Source organism: Aotus nancymaae, unplaced genomic scaffold (assembly GCF_030222135.1).
Source record: "Aotus nancymaae isolate 86718 unplaced genomic scaffold, 86718_ANA_hifiasm-v0.15.2.pri h1tg000044l, whole genome shotgun sequence".
Lineage (NCBI taxonomy): Eukaryota > Metazoa > Chordata > Mammalia > Primates > Aotidae > Aotus > Aotus nancymaae.
In genome coordinates, this window is record NW_026988458.1 from 7579506 (window position 1) to 7598383 (window position 18878).

At 44.4% G+C, this 18878-nt stretch overlaps 1 protein-coding gene across 1 annotated transcript in view; it reads left to right on the forward strand.

The window, feature by feature from the left end:
• The first annotated feature begins 260 nt into the window (after nt 1–260).
• Nucleotides 261–18878, forward strand: part of EFNB2 (ephrin B2) — a 44784-nt gene continuing 26166 nt past the window's right edge. Inside the window, exon 1 of the mRNA XM_012440970.2 lies at nt 261–1088. Coding sequence (XP_012296393.1) covers nt 967–1088 — 122 coding nt within the window. The 5' untranslated portion in view covers nt 261–966. The remainder of the gene's footprint in view (nt 1089–18878) is intronic.

Sequence of the window (18878 nt, forward strand, 5' to 3'; positions counted from 1 at the left end):
GCCGACCGGGGGGCGCCCTGTGCACGCGCCGGGAGCTTCTCCTGCCCGCCGTCTGCTCCGCTCCCGCCGCTCGCGGGGGCCAGGGGCGGGGCTCACCTGTCAGCCCGAGCCCCGCCTCCCGGCGCCCAATGTCGGGCGGGGAAGGCGGACGGACGGGCCAGCCGCCCAGCCAGCGCGCGGCTGCTGAGCGGCGGGCCAATGGGCTTCGCGCTGTGGGGCGGGGCCCCGTGTTTATAGCGCTCTGACAGCGCGCCGGCCGCGCTGACTCTCCTCGGCAGGGACCGCGGCGCCGGCTGGAGCGAGGAGCTGCGCACGCAGCGGGTCCCGGCGCCCTCCCCGCACACAAAGGCCCGCGCGCGTCCGGAGTCCGCGGCAGGGACCGAGCTCCCTCCTGTCTGCCCTGAGGCCCTGTAGCCGCGCGGAGTGAGGAGGCTCCTGCGCGCCCGGAGGCGCCCTTCTCCGCGCTGCGCTTTGGGACATGGAACCGCGCCGACGCGGCGCCCGCTCGCTCGGGCCGCTGCCCGCTGCACTGGATCTATAGTCACAGGCGGCCCCGCTCGGGGCGCAGCGCCCGCCGCCCGCGCCGGCCGTCTCCGCTTCGGGTCTTTGTGTCCCACCCCGCTCCCGCCCCGCCGCCCCGTGCCCACCCGCTCGCAGCGGCCGGCCCGGCACCCTGGAGCCGCACGGGAGTCGGCCGTCCGAGCTGCGTCCGGCGCGGCGCCCCGGAGCCCCCAATCCGCCGCGCCGCCGCGCCCCGCGCGTGCGCTCCTGCCCCGCGCTCTGAGGGCCCCCAAGGGCGAGCGCACCTGGCCCTGCGACCCCTGGAGCTGCGCAGCGCGTCCCGGAGCTGCCTGCGGGCGCCCGCCGCCTTCCCCGCCTGTCTGCCCCGGAGGATTGGGGGTCCCGGCCTGCGTCCCGTCCGTCCCTTCTTGGCCCGGAGTGCGCGGAGCTGGGAGTGGCTTCGCCATGGCTGTGAGGAGGGACTCCGTGTGGAAGTACTGCTGGGGAGTTTTGATGGTTTTATGCAGAACTGCGATTTCCAAATCGATAGTTTTAGAGCCTATCTATTGGAATTCCTCGAACTCCAAGTAAGTGGTGTCCGCGATCCCTTTGGGTCCCAGCCCCGGGTCCGCCGCGCCGTCTGGGCAGAAGGAGGGGTCAGTCCGCGGGGCCTCGGAGCCTTTTTCTGGAACCTCTGTCTCTGTCGTCCCCCACTCCCAACCCCCGCCCCATTTCGCTAGGTGGAGACTCCTCGCTTGGCCTTCGAACCCGAGCGCCGGGGATGGAAAAGGGACGGCCTCTCCGCCTTTTCCTCCCCCGAGCGCTCTCGGGCGCTAAAAGCTCCTAGTGGCTCGGGTGTCACGTCCGGGAAGGTGTCCGATGGCGATACCTGATCCTCTCCTGTTTTCGAGGACGAAGGACATGTCCACAACCTAGGCTGGCGGGCGCGCAGGGACTGGCTGGCTCTGGAGAGAGGCGGAGATGCTGCGTTCGCGGGGAGCGCGGTCCGGGGCCCGCTGGCGGGCGGGCGACCGGGGTGGCAGGACGCGGGCCGCGGAGCGCGTCTTGGAGAGGGGAGCCTAGAGTCGCGGCTGACTGCAGAGCCCTGGAGCCTGTGCGCCTTGGCCCGGCGCCGCCAGCCCGAGGGTGCGCGGGGAGCTCGCTTGCTTCGCAGGAGAACTCGGGCGGCGAGCCCTCTCCTCCACGTCCGGGAGACCGGCCTTAGGCTTCTCCCGGAGGGCCTGCTGCACTTCGGCCTCCGCTTTCGTTCCTAAGCCGGTAGCTCCGGAGTACGCGGTGTCGATAGCCGACCTAATTGTAAGGCACCTTCTATAAAAGCTTGGGGCCCTGCCCAGTCGACACTGCTCCCGAAGCCCTCGAGACCCCTGGTGGGAATGGAATCCTTAGGATCATCGGACTTGCTCTTATCGGACGCCGCAGCTGGGAGCGAGCCAGGCTTTGTGCAGAGTAACTTTCAGTTTGGGCCACCAGAGTGCATTCAGATTTTAGAAAATGCCATCCCTAAATCTGTGTGGCCAAAACTCGGCGTGATCTGGGCATTCAGCACTGCATATCACCCTATTTCGAGTCACAGCCTAAAGATATTTTACAGAATCATGGAATTGTAGTCTCGAGAAACTTGGAGAAGTGTGCAGACATTAGCTGGCTTCTGGAGTAAACGTTTGCTATCAGAAGCAAAATCCATGGCCTAATTGAAGTTGAGCAAGTTGGGCCTGGTTTTAGGAGAAAAGAAATGGGGGGGCCGATTTAGAAATCACGTCTTAATTAAGGGAGTGTGTACATTCTCTTAAAAGTGTTAAAGTTCAAATTCGCTAATATGTTAACCAAGAATCCCTTCACGAAAAGGGCAAAAACGCCGGTTACCAATCGGTTTAAACAAATGTTTGTATGATGCTAGAAGGCACTTCCAACGCCGCTCTTACGGAGAAGTTCCTTAGCGCAGCCTCGTTTGCTCTTGCGTGGATCCGATTTTTAATGTAGATTCTTGTATTTGCCGATGAAGTACTGGCGGCGGCATCTTTGCTTCGAAGCCGGCTTGGAAGGCGCCAGGTGGAGCCGGAAGGAGCCGGGCTAGGACCTCGCGCAGCCGCGGGTCCCGGAGTCCGGGAGAGGCGGGCGGGCGGGCGAGGCGACCGGGGGAGCCCACGGGCGCCGCTGTGCGCCCGGTGCCTCCAGAGGTCACTCTTCCATGCGGAATCGCACAGCGCCAGGCCTCGCCCCTCCCCCAGGTCGCCTGCTCCAGCCTCTCTGCACTTTCACTGACCGGCTCTCTTTAGGGCTGATTTTTTTTTCCTATGAGGATTTAATATTTCTGTTTAAACCTAGTTGAAAGAAATTCCGTTAGCCTCTTCAGCGTTTAGTTCTGTGTGTGTGTGTATCTTTATCTTTGCGTTATTATTAACTAGTAGTTTGTGTGTATCCGGTAGGAGAATTAGAAATACCTAGCTGGGGGAAAAAAGGTAGAACAACCGTTATTTCTATCTCAGGTGTAGACATTAATAACTTCTTTTCGTAATGTGTCGGGGTGGCAGGGTGCCGGGAGGAGGTGACAGGTATTTACCCACCATCCTGATGATGATGATGAGTCTGTTTTTCCCAGCTGTGTCCAGACCTGGAGACCTGCGAGGGCCCTGCGTTTCGGGAAGCTTGCCCTTTGCGCGACTGGGATTGCTGCTGCTGCCTTCTCCTCCTCAGCAGCATTTCTTTTAAAATTCTGTTGATAACTAACGGCTTTCCTGGAGGACTGGATAATGTGTCCCTGGAAAAGGTCTCCTTTATAGCTGAATGTTAGCTCTAGAGATGAGAAACATTTCTTCCTGCAGGAGCCATTAGGAAAGACCCTTTAAGTTTTTGAGGATGCATATAACCTCCCGATGCCAGGGTGTTGCTTTTCTTGTGGAAGTTGTATATTTATTTCCAGGGGGACGTTTCAGTCGGTAAATATGATGTGGCAGGAAGGTAATCAAATGCATTGAAGTTTCACATCAGTTCCTATGAACTGTGGAACAATTCATTTGTAATGAAGCCGCCATCAGTAATTAGATTTGTTTCATTCAGAGGTCAGCTTTTTTAGCAGGTGGTCGACACAGGGAGCATGTAGCAGCTGTTTGGATACAGGGTCCAGAAACCCCTTTGTAAATTCAGCGTCTCGGTAACTACTTTAATCACATTGTTGACTCTGCCATCCCTGACTGTATGTAATAATGGAAAGAAGTCCTGCGTGCTCAAAACGGTAGCTGCCCTGCTCGGTTATTCACATTGCTTTGATACGTTCTGGTAGAGTTGGGTCCGTTGTAGCCATTTTGGTTGTTTAAAGTTGTTCTTTTAAAAAACAAAAAAAAATTCAGCAGAGAACAGCAATGCCTAGCTTCCATTTTTAACACTTCAGTAGAACATTTTTTTCTGAGAGAGATATTTTTGCTTAAAGTAGTGGGCTCTTTAAAAAAAAAAAAAGTATTAATTGTACTCTAATGTCAGCAAATCTGTATTTGTCTGGTGTTCTGGAATGTATTACACTGACTTTGTTGAAAATTTCGAGTACTAGTGCCTTATGTCTGGGGTTACCATTCCCTGTGCATCACATACTAGTTAACAAAGCATTTTGCTTTTCCTATGTATTTTTTTTCCTTATGTAATAATACTGGATTCCTGATACTAATTGACTTGATACAAAAGAATTGTTGGATAATATCCTAACATATAATACATGGGCTTCACCACAATCAGGCTCTGCATAAATACAGACCTATCAGAGATTGATAAAATAAACTACAATGGATAGTGCTGTTTAAACAGTCCATTCAATAACATATATAAGCCAGCCTGCCTTCCATTGTGTCTGAAATTCTTATTTTTGTAGGTAAACAAATGCACATTCAGCACTGATTGAATAGCCCCTTGAACTATGCTCCACAGTTTGCATTTGGGTTAATCTTGTCGGTTTTAATATAGAGAGAAAAAAGCTCCAAGCACCAGGGGTGGAATTGTGAGTGCTTTCACATCCACATTCCTCACATTTTGTCAGGATGATAAACTGTAGGTAATGGACTGTCGTTGTTCTACAGGACAAGTGAGCCAGGCAGAGCACAAAGACCAAGCTAAAGCGATACCTCGCAACATGCTTGGTAGCCTTCTTTTCAGATGAGAATTTATTTGAGAATCATATGTCTAGGGACTGCACATCTTGACCTCAACAATTACAGCCTCAAGCCCCAGAAACAGGAGCTGGAGGTTAAGATGATTTGTTAAGCACTTGGTTCTAAATCTTTTACAAAGCATAAGCTGTTGACATTTGTTCTGCCGATGCAAAGAAATGCAAATGACTCCAACATTTCTAAAGGTTTCTGACTTAAGCTAAAGTATGTGGACAGGTGAATTAGCCATTGGCCTGGAGACCAGCTAAAAACTGCGTGTTTGAATGGTTTCTCCATATAGAGTCAGCTGAAGAACAACTGGTAGATTTCTATTAATTCTCATAAAGTCTCTTGTCTGTAAACTTACTGAAGTATATCCTTCGGCTGGTGGATGAGTGAGATAATTGCCTTCAGACGGACGTTGCAACTGGAGCAACTAAATGCTTGCTGTCTTTACTTCCACCAGAATCTTCCAGGTAGCTCCTGAGAGCTTCAATGTGACACCTAACTTGGAGCAACGTTTTAGAGTGCGTTCACCTAATGGGAAACTATTTGAGATCCCAGCGTGACTGCAGTAATGCGTCATAGGAATGGGAGTGGCAGGGAAAAAGGAGATAGGGATTGTAGACCCTAATACAAAAATGTTTAGGAAATATACTGCTTTTAGCATTTTATGAAAACTTCATTCTTAAAATACTTAATTGCAAATTAGACAAAAAGAAGCGCTCTTCTAAGGAAGATGATGAAACTGGTCCTCCTATCAGCCTAATCTCTGCCTGCCTTTGCTGCTGACATAAAGAACCTGTTTTTCAGGTCACTTATTATATATCTACATAGATTTGCTTATGAGCTCACCCTTTGTGTGGCAGAGTAGAGCCTTAAAGAGGAGTGTTCAACTGTTTAAAATATTTTGATTAAAATATGCAGAACCCATAGAACTATAAGCTTCTAGTCAGGAATTAGCTCTTTCAGAGAAGAGCTCCCCCCTTCTTTTTAAGGGGGAAATCAGAAAGGGGCTGGGGGAGGAATAGAAGAACAGCAAAGAAGGAAGGAGAGCAAATGGGATGTGTTCCGAACAGCTTGGAAAAACTCCTGTGGCTTCATTGTCTCTATAAAGCCAAAGAATACAAAGACATAAGCAATTCAGCCCTTCTCCCATGATGGAAGATGTAAACCGTCGACATGCCTCCCCTGTTTAACTTGTTTAATTCTCATTTTAAATTCAGCACGATACTAGCCGTGTGAACTCCGAAGATTTCTTTAGTAATCCATTTTGTAGTTCCGAATCAAAAACAAAGTGAAAGGGTCTGACACAATTTGCTTTTATTTTTAGGCAAATCAACCCTGGTCATAGTTAATAAGGGGATTACAACTCAGACTAGGTCTTTACAGATGTGATGTAAATCAAGGCCAGAGTATAAAGAAACTGATCCCTTTTGATTGAAGTATGGTAAAAAGGCACAGAGAAACTAGCAGTAGTAATCTGATTGTATGGCAATAAAACCACCATTTTCTGTCTTTCAGATAAAAATAATGTGGTAAATCCATGCAGTTCATAAGATGTAAAGGCAGATGAAGGGTGAAGCCATGGCAACATATAGATTAGCTTGATGTTAGAAATGACACGTCTCTGAAAAGGGCGCGGGACGAAGGCCCTTGCCTCCAGGCTGTTGGGCATTATGTGAGAACCACACAGACTTGGAAGCTGGGATTAGGAAGTATGAAAGCTCTACTTGTGGCCTGGGATGGCTGAGGCGGTAAAGAAAAGCTGCTCAGTTCTTGCTCATTGGTGGTGGATAATATGGCAAAGGTAGATTTCATTGACTGCCTTTTTGATAGATTGAGATTGGGGCTGATTAAAACTTCAGATCACTGCAGTTGTTAGGGCCTGGGAGATTTTCCTTTTTAACTCCTGGCCTAACAGCGGCAGCCGTTCTGTAGGATTAACTGCACTTCGCGGTTGTTGCCTTAATCTATTTGGGCTTCAGACAGGGACGTGCTGGGAAGGAGCAGAGTAGAGGGGATAGGTAGGGCTGGGGTTATCTGAAAAGAAAACAGAGACCTTTTGATTTCAGCCATCTTTTCAGACCCAGCTCCCTCTCCCGCTGCATGGGAGAAGCAAAGGTAAACAGGACATATTGTCCCTTTCCCTCAGCCACAGAGCTCTTCCGTGAGTTCTGTCTTTCCCACCCTGGAAAAAAAAAGATAGAATACAATTTTTAAAAGGGGCAGGGGGAATTTAGTCTTAATTCAGATGAGTATTAATCCAATATGCCAAAAGCAGTGAGCTCTACCTAGATGTAATTACTCATAAATGTGAGTCTTAACCTTTGAGTTGAATGGGATAGGCTACCTTAGCATAAGTTACAGGATTGTAAAGACATTAGTGGTCCCTAGCCTTAAAGTCAAAAACAAAAAAATCTCTGTGCTGTCGACTCTTACCGCCCTCTGTCCTGAACAACCTTGTAAATAAGCTAGACTTTTGTTTTTGCCTTCCACACTTTCCATTTCAGTCATTAAACAAAATAAGCCATTGAAACCATGATTGGGTTCCATGCAGAGTTGACATCCGCAATTGGGTCAAGCCAGAAGGAAATACTTGGATTGCCCCCCTATTCGGCGTTACAGGAAAATCTCAGCACTTCTTTGGGAGAGTCTGAACTCTCAAGACATTGAAAATGCCAAAGGCTGCAAACATCCTAAGTCTCTTTCTTGATGGAGTGGGTCTTGGGTGTGTTTTACAAAGGGGAATTCAGTGCTTTTTTTTTTTCCCCCTTAACAGCAACATGGGCCCTTCTAGACACTTGGATTCTAAGTGTCTGACGGAAAAGGGTCATTAGTCATAAATATTATATTGTAGACCCATTTCACTGATTTTGTTCTGAATTCTCAACTGACTTAACCATCTGTTTGGGGCTGTAGATACATTGCCTTTGTTGCCTGTTTTTCTCATTACTATGGTAATTACGATAGTCATTACTATGTAACTTTCATAGATTAAAAACATTTTTAAAGTATTGCACATAGGCTGGCCATATCCAGCTCCTGCTACTTTACCTTCTTTTTCTAACTTCATTCAGCAGTCTGTATCAATAGATCCATTTCATTTGTCTAGCTTCATCAGAGAAGGGGTACCCCCTGATTTACAAGCTGGTCACATCCAAGCACCTTGCATTCTACACTTGACAATGATTGCTAATGGCCCATTCAACTAAAGTATTTGCTTGTTAACAGGGAACAGAGCATGATAAATGTCCAGCAAGCTTGCTGCCTCCTTTAGCTTTTGAAACGCAGACTGGTGCATATTTATGGCAGGCAAATGACAAAAGAAAAAGCTGAATTGCCCTGGCCTCCAGCTTTCTATCGGGAACAGGGTTAAAGTGATTAGGGCAGTCATTCAAGAAAGCCCTGCGTTTGTTTACTAACCTTCTTCCAACATTTAGCTTTGCAGTCTACCTGTGAGAAGATGTTTCAGAAGTGTTAGAGATAAGGAAGGAGGCCCTAGAAAACCAGTGAAAGGGGTAGGTGACCAGTTATAAAGTGCTTGCCATGCACATCAAATGCCAGGTGAACCTATTTCTGTTATTCCAGCAGAGAATCAGCAGCGGCTCTAGACTATTAACATATTTTCCTTTCATGTATAAATTCAAATATGTAATTCTAGTCCAAAGCATTCTGTGGTTGCTAAGTACATACTTGCTGATTTCAAATAAGAAAACATAGCAAGGGAAAGCTCTGTTAAACGAGTTGTTTCTCCCCTTAGTAATTCTCTAAACAAAATAGGAAGAAAAAGCGGGGAGCGGTGAAGTAGTAATGGTGTGCTCTTTTCATTCTCTAAAGCGTGAATAGGTAAGCGTTCAGACTACTTTGTGGTGGGCATACAATTAGAGCGCTGGGAATTAACCACTGGTGTTCTGCCATACTTTATTAATTAATTTATATTATTAGTTTTATTATTTTATTATGTTATTATAATTATTTATATTACTAGTTTGTTTTTTCAATTTAAGTATGTTGCATCCAGTTTTAATTACAGTATTTGTATCTGGCTTCCAATACTTGCTACCTGCGTCCTTGTTGCCACTGAGGCCTTAATCCATGTCTTCCACGTACACCACTCTCGTATGACCCCAGAGTAATTGTGAGTGCTACCCAGACTTTTGAAACCAGTAGAGTCAACATATTTGTGTTTGAGGAAAGCCAGTAAGGCCTTCGCGTTTTTGGCACGGGTGTGTGTGTAAGTGGGGTGGGTGCAACTCCTTATCGTCTGCTTATTTTACCCTTGTTCTCAATCCACACTCCCTGCGGGGCACCTAACCTGTGTGCATAGCGAAGAATTTCCGACCTTCAGAGCCAGAAGTGTTTCTCAATTGATCTCTTCCAGCCTTGGGTTATAACTGATCAATTATAATCCTTGCTCTTTCCACACCTTTACCTGGCTTACCGTGGCCCCAAAACATTTGCCCAGAATCAGAATTGCCTAATGAGTGAGTGGGGCAGGGCAAATCATGTTCAAGACCAGCTAAGAATGCACCTAGCTGCAGAAGAAGTTAGAAAATGTCACGTTTTACTTACCTGCCAGAACTGTATTTGGGGTACATTTTAGATTTTGTTAAAAAAAAGCAAGCTCTTGTAGGCCTTGAATCCCCCCTTTCTCTGGGAAAATGGATCATTATTATAATGGACTGTCTAGTACAGTTCATTATTTCTCCTAGACATGTTCTCTCTCTCTATGACATAGATCAAGAGTGACCTCTTTAAGTCGTTTTTCCATAATCCCACAGTACTTTGTACTTAGATGCCTCATACATAGAAAGAACCATATACACAGTACATGGTCATGATTGATACGCAAGTCTTCATGACTCTCCCTGTCCTAAAAGTCAGGGACATGCCTTCTTCATTTCATCAGTCCCTACTTCTGGCCAGCACTGGCATCCAGTATTAGTGGAATGGACAGACAACCCAGATTTGTGTTGATGGCAGCTTACCCTGTCTTAACTGTCATCCTTCTGCTACTAGAGATGGATGAGACCTGAGACAATGGGACGGCTCAGAGGTCCGTGGGCTCTTGAACTTTAGGGCACCAGAATCCCCTGCAGGGCTTGAGAAAACAGGGGTTTCTGCCCTCCCCTTCCCCCCGCCGCCCCCAGTTCCTGACTCCTGAGGTCTGGGGTGGGGCTTGAAGATGGACAATTTAATAAGCTCTCAGGTGACGCTGGCACTGCTGCCTCAAGGCCACACTGAGAACCCTCGCCCTACACCAGCCTTTTTGGGAAAAACAACATAACATTAAAAGCTGTTTGGGATCTCTGAAGAAATCTCTGGTTCTTGCCTTGCAGTCTCCATTCTTGCTCTTGAACATCAGGGATCATCAGGGATCTAAACCATTGATGGTGGAGAATTTGTTGTTTATTTAACATGCAACTATTAAGTGTTAGGCCTGTTACTCGGCTCTAAGAATAGAAGGCAGAGTGACCTCTACCCTCGAGATTTAAAGTCTAAGGCAGTAGAGAGAAGCCCAGGTGGGAGCAAGCACATTTAGAGGTGGGTGCCTGGTGCACGGTGGGGACACGGAGGAAGGGAATGGGATTCACCCCTGGAGGGTCTGGAAACAGCCCAGGGGAGGAGGAGCTTGAGTCGAAAGACTGTGGGCATCACTAAGAAAGTCACAGTAGACAGCTGAAATAAATAAAACAGTAAGCATGCCAAAGAGACAGTATTTCAGCCAAGGGCAGTGTGTGTCTATCACGTCCGCTTGCAAACTTGCTCCAGGATTCCCTACATCAGGCCGTTGCTCAAAGACAGATCCCACACAGGGTCAGCTAAGCCACTGATTTCAGCTACCTTTTACTGTGAGAGTTATCAGTACCTACCGCTTTTCAAAATGAGTATGATCATGGCTAGTGAAGCGATTCAGTTTCGCCAAGACAGTAGGGCAAGTGCCATTGTAGTTTAAGGGCACATGCTTTAGAGTTTGGCTGTGTGAGTTCAATCCTAGTTCAGCCATTTATTAGCTGTGTAGCTTTAGGAGCAGTATCCTTAGTGTCTCTCAGTTGTCCCATCTCTAAAATAGGGACAATGACATAATGATGCTGAATAAAAGAGTTGTTACTCTTTTGGTCAACATTACGTGTACTTAAGGAGCTAAGCTCTGATTGGCACAATGAACCTTTCAATACAATGCCAGTTGTTACCAATAAAAATCAATTGAATATGTACTGTGTGCCTGGCTGTGGTTCAATTTGCCTTTGTATACAAGGAAAATATTAAAATACTCTGTTAATAAAGACTGTAGCATAATACTTTCACCTTAAACTCTTTGATGTTAATTTATTTTGTTTACCTGCCAAACTTCTACTCCTTCCTTATTTCTGCTAAGTGAAGCACCCTTTGTGTTTCTTTAGTCCTGCTAAATTAGGTTCTCTCTCCTCTTTCTTCTCATCTCCTCTATACTTCTCTGCCTTTGGTGCTTTGTTATAGCACTTATAACCCTGGACTTTCTCATTCAGCTGTGCAACTATGGACTGAGATGAGGCTCTGCCTGAATTCATTTTGTATATTCTAGTACAGGTTCTGTGAGCAGTTGGGTTGTTGAATGAATACATGAATTCAACCTGTAGGGATGGGCAGTCTTGCATTTTTTACATTGATATTCATATTTCTTATTTAGAAAACTGCTTAACTGGTGGACGTTGTTTTATGTAACAGCATTTTATTTATAGCACTCACTATATGACAGCTGCTGTTCTAACTGCCTGACAAATACTCCTGAAACCTTCATGGTAACCATATGAGTGAGGAAAGTACTTTTATTATGTTCATAATACCAGTGGGGAGACTGTGGCCAAATTGGTTAATTAACTTAGCCAAAGTCTTACTGAGCTAATAAGTGGATTTAAACCCAGCTACTCTGGGGCCAGGGTCCCTCTTCTTAATCCTCTGCCTCTCCTGTTTATGCTGTTGCAGGGAGTATTCATCATCATATATCTAAATTAAGCATTCATTTGCTTAAAGCAGTGCATACATGATGGATAAAAATGTTTGGGGTATAATTGGTATAATTCTTTCATTATCCATTTTGATTTATAGTCACTTTCTTATGATGGTCATGTAGTTTTAAATGGAGCCTTTGAATCTTTGATATAATAAGGTTATATCAAATCTTGGGTATAATAAGGTTATACCCAATGGAACAGAATAATGATCAGCCCATTTAAAGGATGACTAGAGAGTTATTACAATATATAATGGTCATGCATATATTATTATTCCTTTGACTGTTAACATTTTCTTTTTAAAAATTTAAACATTTGATGGATCCTTGTGGAGAGAAAAAGAGGTCAGATTTTTGAGGGGAGATCCATTTGGTGAGATGCTGAGTGTGTGTCAAGCTAAGGAGATAGTATGACATCTTTTTTAGAGTCTAGTCACAATTAAATGCCATTTTATTTTGGATTTTGGGATCCATGCCAGCTTCCAGCTTGTCAGAGCTGAGAAGACTCAAATCAAGTCCAGGCCTATTTCTACAGCAAACTGGGATTCTGGCTTCTTGCCTGCGGATTCATTCAGTACAGCCCATCTGGCTTTTGATGTTCTGCAAGTTTGGAGCCATTTGTCTAAGGAAGCCAGGCGGTGAATATCGGTGGGCCTGGGGTTCTCTTGACTCCACGTGGTGCCTCTTGGTTTGCATTTTCACCATGCTTAGCATCTGCCTACCTGGAGAGCACGCAGCCGCCGGCCAGAGGTCTCCACAACCACATTTTCATGCCTTTCAGAACTCAGACCCCAGCACATCTTCCTTCCTCCTCCTCGTCCAGTTCCTTTCATGCAGTTCTCAGTAGCTGCTTGTTTGAATCACTTACAGTATTTAACTTCTGGGGTGTTTTTGGGTTTTGGTCAAGGTAATTCCAGGCTGGATGTGGTGACTAAGCAGGAAATAAGTGGATCGTCCACAAAGGTACAGTGGAGCATTGTTCCCACTTTCCCAAGGTACACAGTTATGGGGGTGATCTGTATGGAAGTCAGGGACCCCGTCTGACTTTGCTCCTTTTTGATGTTAGCAGTATAGACCTGGCTGTTTTGTAGTCTGCTTTGTTTTTCTTCCTTCTCTTCCCCAACTTCACTGGCTGTGGCAAAGCCCTGAGATGTGCAGGAAAATGTCTCTGTCATACGCCCACAGCAGACCCAGCCCTGACCCTCCTCTGGAGCCCAGGAAGGAGGAATCTGTGAGGCAGCCATTTAACTGCTTGTCAAGCAGTTGCACACAGCCTTGTAAACTGTGTTACTAGGCTGATTATGCTTGACTGGCAAGGCGAATCTTACAGCAAGAGAGGACTTGGAGAGTGGTATCTCATCTTACGCCTTATTTATTTGTTCATTCTCTAATTACACAGACACCTATTGAGCACCTATTTATGTAAGGAACCTGGTGGTTGGTGGGGGCAGGGGGAGGGTCCCATGGTAAACAAGACACTCAATCCTGGAGGAGCAGGAATGGCAGCCCCTTGCTGGGCTGTTGGCCCCACCAAAAGGGAAGGGTTTTACTTTAATAAAACATGGTTGAATCATTTTTGTAAATAGGCAAAATTCTTTGTAGTTAAAAAATGCGATGGTAGGAAGGAAAGGGATGGGGAGAGGGTTGAAATGAAAGATATACTCTCTCTAACCCTAGACTGTAGTATTGTTATGCATTTCACTGTATCTTAATTCAATTTCTCAGAGTTTTTTAAATGCCAAAGCATTCCCTGTATGATTTACGTGAGCCTTTCATCTCTGCAACTTTTCCCACTCAGGTAAATGAGCACATGGATTTGAACGCTCATATCTAAAACAAGAGAGAACCAGCTGGAAATGCCCTTTGAATTTCTTTCCCTATGAAAACCATTTTTCTTTCGGGTGCCTCACCTATAAATAACAGGAGTTCCACCTTCCTATGTAGACTCTTGCTAAAAGCGTGGTTTGGAACAAGACCGTGCAGGTGCACACAGATTACAGTTGGGAAAGAAGCCTGCGGTGCATCTTGTCTCTGAGGGTTATGAAATCCTCCTTTTCGTAATGGAGCCGGCCTGGCCAAGCCAGCAGGATGAAATTTGGCATTTGTGAGATCACACCCCTTCTCACTTGCCCACCCTACATAGCATCCCAGCCTTACTCTTCAAATCTCCACATTTTGTCTTACCTAGCTACAAAATTCATGAGGCCATTTTTGGTGTATGTGTGTGTGTGTGTTTTTTTTTGTTTGTTTTTTTTTTTTTTGGTAAGTAAAGACCTGTATTTTTATTTTGAGGTAGGTGGTTGGGTTTTGTGTTTAATTTCATGGCAGAGATTTAACTAGTCTCTTAACTTTTGAAGAGACAAGACAACAATGATATTTGGGGATCACACTCTTAACGTTTGACTTATAGATGATTAATACAAAAGTAGATGATTTTTCAGCCTCAGCCTCTTACAGGTTTGCCCCTCTGTGAATTGGAGGCTTTTTATGACAGTGAAAATCATGGCACAGATAAAAATGAAAGAAATACTTCTGTTATTTTTTTGAAAAAAAAAATGCTTAAACTGTGAGAATACTGTCTTTAAGCATTTTAAAATAAAATTAGCCACCAGGATTTTGTGCATTATATCACAAATAAAAAACAAGATTAACATCAAAAGGAGTCAGTTTTCATTCAATTGTGCAGCACTGTAGGCTGTGAAATTTAATATTATTTTGACTCATATGCTAATTGTAAAATGACAGAGGAAAATGGATTACATTTAAATGAACGTATACACAGCATCACCTGCAGCTCTGTCAAATGCAGATTGAGGTCTTTGGGCCAGGGACTGGGGACCCTCTAGCTCTGTTATTGCAGATTCAGATTTGACAAATAGAACCTTCCTTTAGACTGTAGTTTAATTACTTTTTGTCAAAGGTGTGCACGATGAAGAGGCACAAATACACCTCACCTTGAAGAGTTGCTAAACTGGTTTGTGTGCCTATCAGCTCACCCTGTGTTTGAATTTCTGTGCTTCTCATCTTTCCTTTTCTTGAAAAGCTTTTGCTTGTCATTGGTGTGAATTGCTCCCCCACCCCCACCCCACCTAGTCTTTGCTCTCAGATTTATAACACTTTAAGGGTTCCAAATTGTATAGCCTGCTCTTAGACCCCTTTTCTTTGCCTTGAATAAATCAGGTTCATGTTGCAGATGATACTTGTTTTAGGAAAGTGTGAAAGAAGAGGCACCTGTGAAAACAGGCAGTTGTTCCAACACACATACACATTCAAATTAAGGCAGAAAATGTCAATTAAAGCCTCCAATTACTACCTTATTTCTTGGAGGTTTAAGGCCACTGAGAAGATAGTGGTGCACTCGCTGGAAGTTTCAAGGTAATTACTTTTTACTCTAAGCAGTGGTATCTGGTAACGTAATTCCATGTAAACCTGACATCCTATCACTACACCCCAATATTTCTCTGATTTCAGAATAAGTCTGTGCAGAAACTTGTTCTGATGTTAAAGTGCAAAAGGGGGCAGTAAAGTGCTATCCACAAAAACGGGAAAAAATTTTCCAAGTATTTCTTATTACTGCTTGTGTCTTTCTTAGGCCCTGCCTTTATTTATTCAATTTAAAACAAAACAATTCTGTTTGGGCCATTGAGAGAATATCTTAATAAGCTGTAGCAGCAATCTAGCATTAAATGGAAGCCATGCAAGACTGAAGATTCTGCCTGTTTATGAAGTGTGCCATCACATCCACACGCTCATGATGCAGAGTCATTCTTTGAGAGTATTTGCATTCCCAGGTGCACAGAGCACTTCGGAAAGGAGCCTCGGTCTTTGGTGTTAATGGTCTTCTAGCTCCATATAGACATGGCAGGCCCAAAGTGCGTGGTAGGGTGAAGGGTCAAGGGTTTGGGCTGATCCAGAGCAGCATGCATCCTTTGTCAGGCGCTGACTGGAAACACCAGCCAATTACAGCGGAGCTGCAGACTGCTCATCCGCGTTCGGAATTGCAGACAAACCGGTTTGTACTCTGACTTCTCTTCTTCACTGTAGGCTTTGGCATTTAATTAAAAAAAAAAATGAAAGCCATTCATGGAAAAAGTCCATGTTTTCCAAAATGGAGTAAATTCAAAGTGTACTTCATACAGATCACTGGCTTGGGAGTAAACTTTTATCATATGACTTTCGGTTTGCAACAAGAGGCTGAGCCTCTTTTTAAAGCTGGGGTTTAGAATCTTTGAAATGTTTGTACAGTTCAATGATTAAGCATAAATTGTATGTATTCCCTATATTTCACTTATTTGAGTAAACAAGTTTGTTACTACAGCTTCTGTGGACTCAAAGATGTATGTATTAATCAGGCCACGACTTCAACTAGGATACTTTTATTTATTTGCTCGCTAGGAAGTTTATAGGCATTAAATATTTTAAATGCTTATTTTTAAAGTCAGTTATGAAAGATAGTACAAAGTTTTTCTGAAACTCCATAAAAAATACTGTCTTAATCTTATCACAAAAGCATTGACTGTTTATTGCAAAGAAAACACAGAAAGCTAAAAGTCATTCTAAGTCCACCATTCAGTAGCCCAAAGTGGTCTCAGGTAAAGGCGGTATGTGCACCCATTTGTTTATGGTTGTCTCTGTGTAGTCAGCAAAATAAACAGAACAACATACCATATATTATTGATGTGTATGCTTTCAACTGAAATTAGCCATCTACTTACAATGATCATATACACTAATGATATAATTTTGAAATGAAAAGAAAAATAAAAATTCTTTGTGGAAAGTACTGCAAATTGACTGCTGGGCAGTTTGCTCCAGAGGTAGAAGAGCTTTATGTAGGGTCCTCTCCCCCTACCTGATTTATTCCACTTGCAGGTATACCAGCATCCATGTCAGGACTCACCTTTTCCTGTTACGTGAGTCACGTGGCCCTGTTTCTCAAGTGCATGATACCTGCCATAATTACACGCAGATACTCAATATTTTATTTAAATAGATTTTTGTGTGTTTAATATTAGGTAGAAGTGGCTCTGGATCTAATCTGATGCTTTTTTAATAGAAGCTTTCCCACAGCATTTCCAAGCACTGTCATCGTATCTGTCTAGGTTTGGAGTTTACCTGGCCTAGTTATCTGTCTGAACATAGAAACTGGTAGTTCCTGTTTGTATCTTTTTGTTCTGATCTTTTTATTCTGTGTCAGCTTAATATTCTTGTAGTGAGTTACTGACATATTAACTCATCCTTCTTCCATCCTTTCCCTCTGTGGATCTTTGGCTTCCCTCAGGAAAGCCACCAGGTATATTTTCACACATTTCGTGTGTATTTCTAGAGACCGCACTAGCGTCAAGTGGCCCCCCAGTGATTTGGGTTTTCTTCTCGGTTAATCTATATGCTTTGGCCAACCTTGAGGAACCTTGTATGAAAGCATCAGATGTTTGTGCTAAGGTGCATGTAGTGTGGTCAGGGGAAGAAAGAAGCAGGGAAAATGGAGTAGCTGTGGGTGAGGGGGAGCAGGCAGTGCAATTTCAGGTTCACTACACAGCTCTCCATAAACATCTCTTACTGCTGGCTTCCCACGGATCCTCCTATTATACTGGGCAAAGTGCAGAAATAGATCAGGCAACCACCGCCTCCGTCTACTTCCCAGGCACCCTGTGAGACCTGATAATGCAATACTGGTCAGCAGAAAAGTCCAGACTTGACATCCCAACGTGCCGTGGTCTGGTCTGTGAATGAAAATCACATGTGGTGACCTCTGATCTCTAAGTGGCTGGTTTGTGTTTTCAGTGTATTAGGCCTGTGTTTTAAACAAGCATGTGCTCATAGCGTAGGTTAAAACTTTCTGCTGTCTTCATTAATTGTGCTATGTTCCAGTCTATTAATATTAAAGAATACTGTGTTGCATAATGACTATTTTTTAAAGATTTTACAATTATGACTGTGAAGTTGAAATGTCTAATTTAAATTATTAGAGATCCAGTTTAGATTACTAAATATTCATGTCTAATTGAGATTATTAGACTTAGCCAAAGTATCCATGTAGAAATATTAGAGTCCAGATTGTTGAAAAACTTGTAAAAGCTTGGATTAAGTTAAATAGGTAATCCAAGAGTAAAAATAGATTCTAATATCAGATCATTTCACCAGAGGCATGTTAAGTTTGGAAGCCCTACTTGAGTGTTTCCAGTTTTTTCCACATTATATTGTCTCTATATTTGATTCAAAGGCAGGGCATCTATTGTCTTGCTTGGGACTGATTCACTGGGGAAAACCATTGAAGGAGTTGCCTGTTTCCACCCGGTGTGCCCCACTCTTAGAGCAGCTTCCCATGGCTCCCAGGGAGGCCCTCCAGTGAAAATGCACCAAGCCACATGCCATGGCGTGGGAAGCACTCCTGAACCTGGACATTCTCCTGATGGAAAGGAAAAGGCAGCTTTCCCCTCCCAGGAAGACAGTAGAGAGCTTGCTCCGACTTTGCTCAGAGATGGAACTGGTCTGGCTCAGTTCTCTCTCCTGTGTGAGACATGACTCACTTTTGGTGGTCTTTGCTTTTTATTTGGGATTAGAAATCAGCAGACTTTATTAAATGACACCTCTCTCTAACCACTTTCTGTCTGCGCGAAGTTTAACAAGAACAGCCTCCCCCCATGCGGTATGGGTGGTAACTGGCGGTTTTCCTCTGCTGTTTTTGGTTACGAGATGAGCATTATCGGAACACACAAAAAGAAATCTGTACTTGGCATCCACAATGGAAAGTCAGTTTAGTAATTTAAAATTAGCCAGTTGTCATCATCATAATTCTTTTTAACACTTTCAAAGTCAGCATAAGTATATTGTTGAATATTACAAAATATTTAGGGCATAGATAGATGTGCTGTGCAGTTTCATTTTAATGTGCCTCAGCAATCTAAAAGTAACAATTCAGATATGAACCCCATTGCTTCAAAAATAGGAACTCTGTTTACTGACTTGATTATAGCATATGGAACTCATTGTTTTCCATTAAAAAATGATAGTATTAGGAAACTTACTCCATTTGCTTTTCATCTGTAGTCTGCTGTTTGCATAATTGTCTGGAGTCCATCTGTAATATTAAATGTAAAACTCAAATTCCATATAGCTGATAGGTTTCTTCCTTACCTTTTAGTTCCTGGCCTCCTGGGGAAGGGTTGCATATCTGAGCCGTGGTCTCAGATGACCGCCTCGGAAGAAGCCTCTTCTTTTTAGGC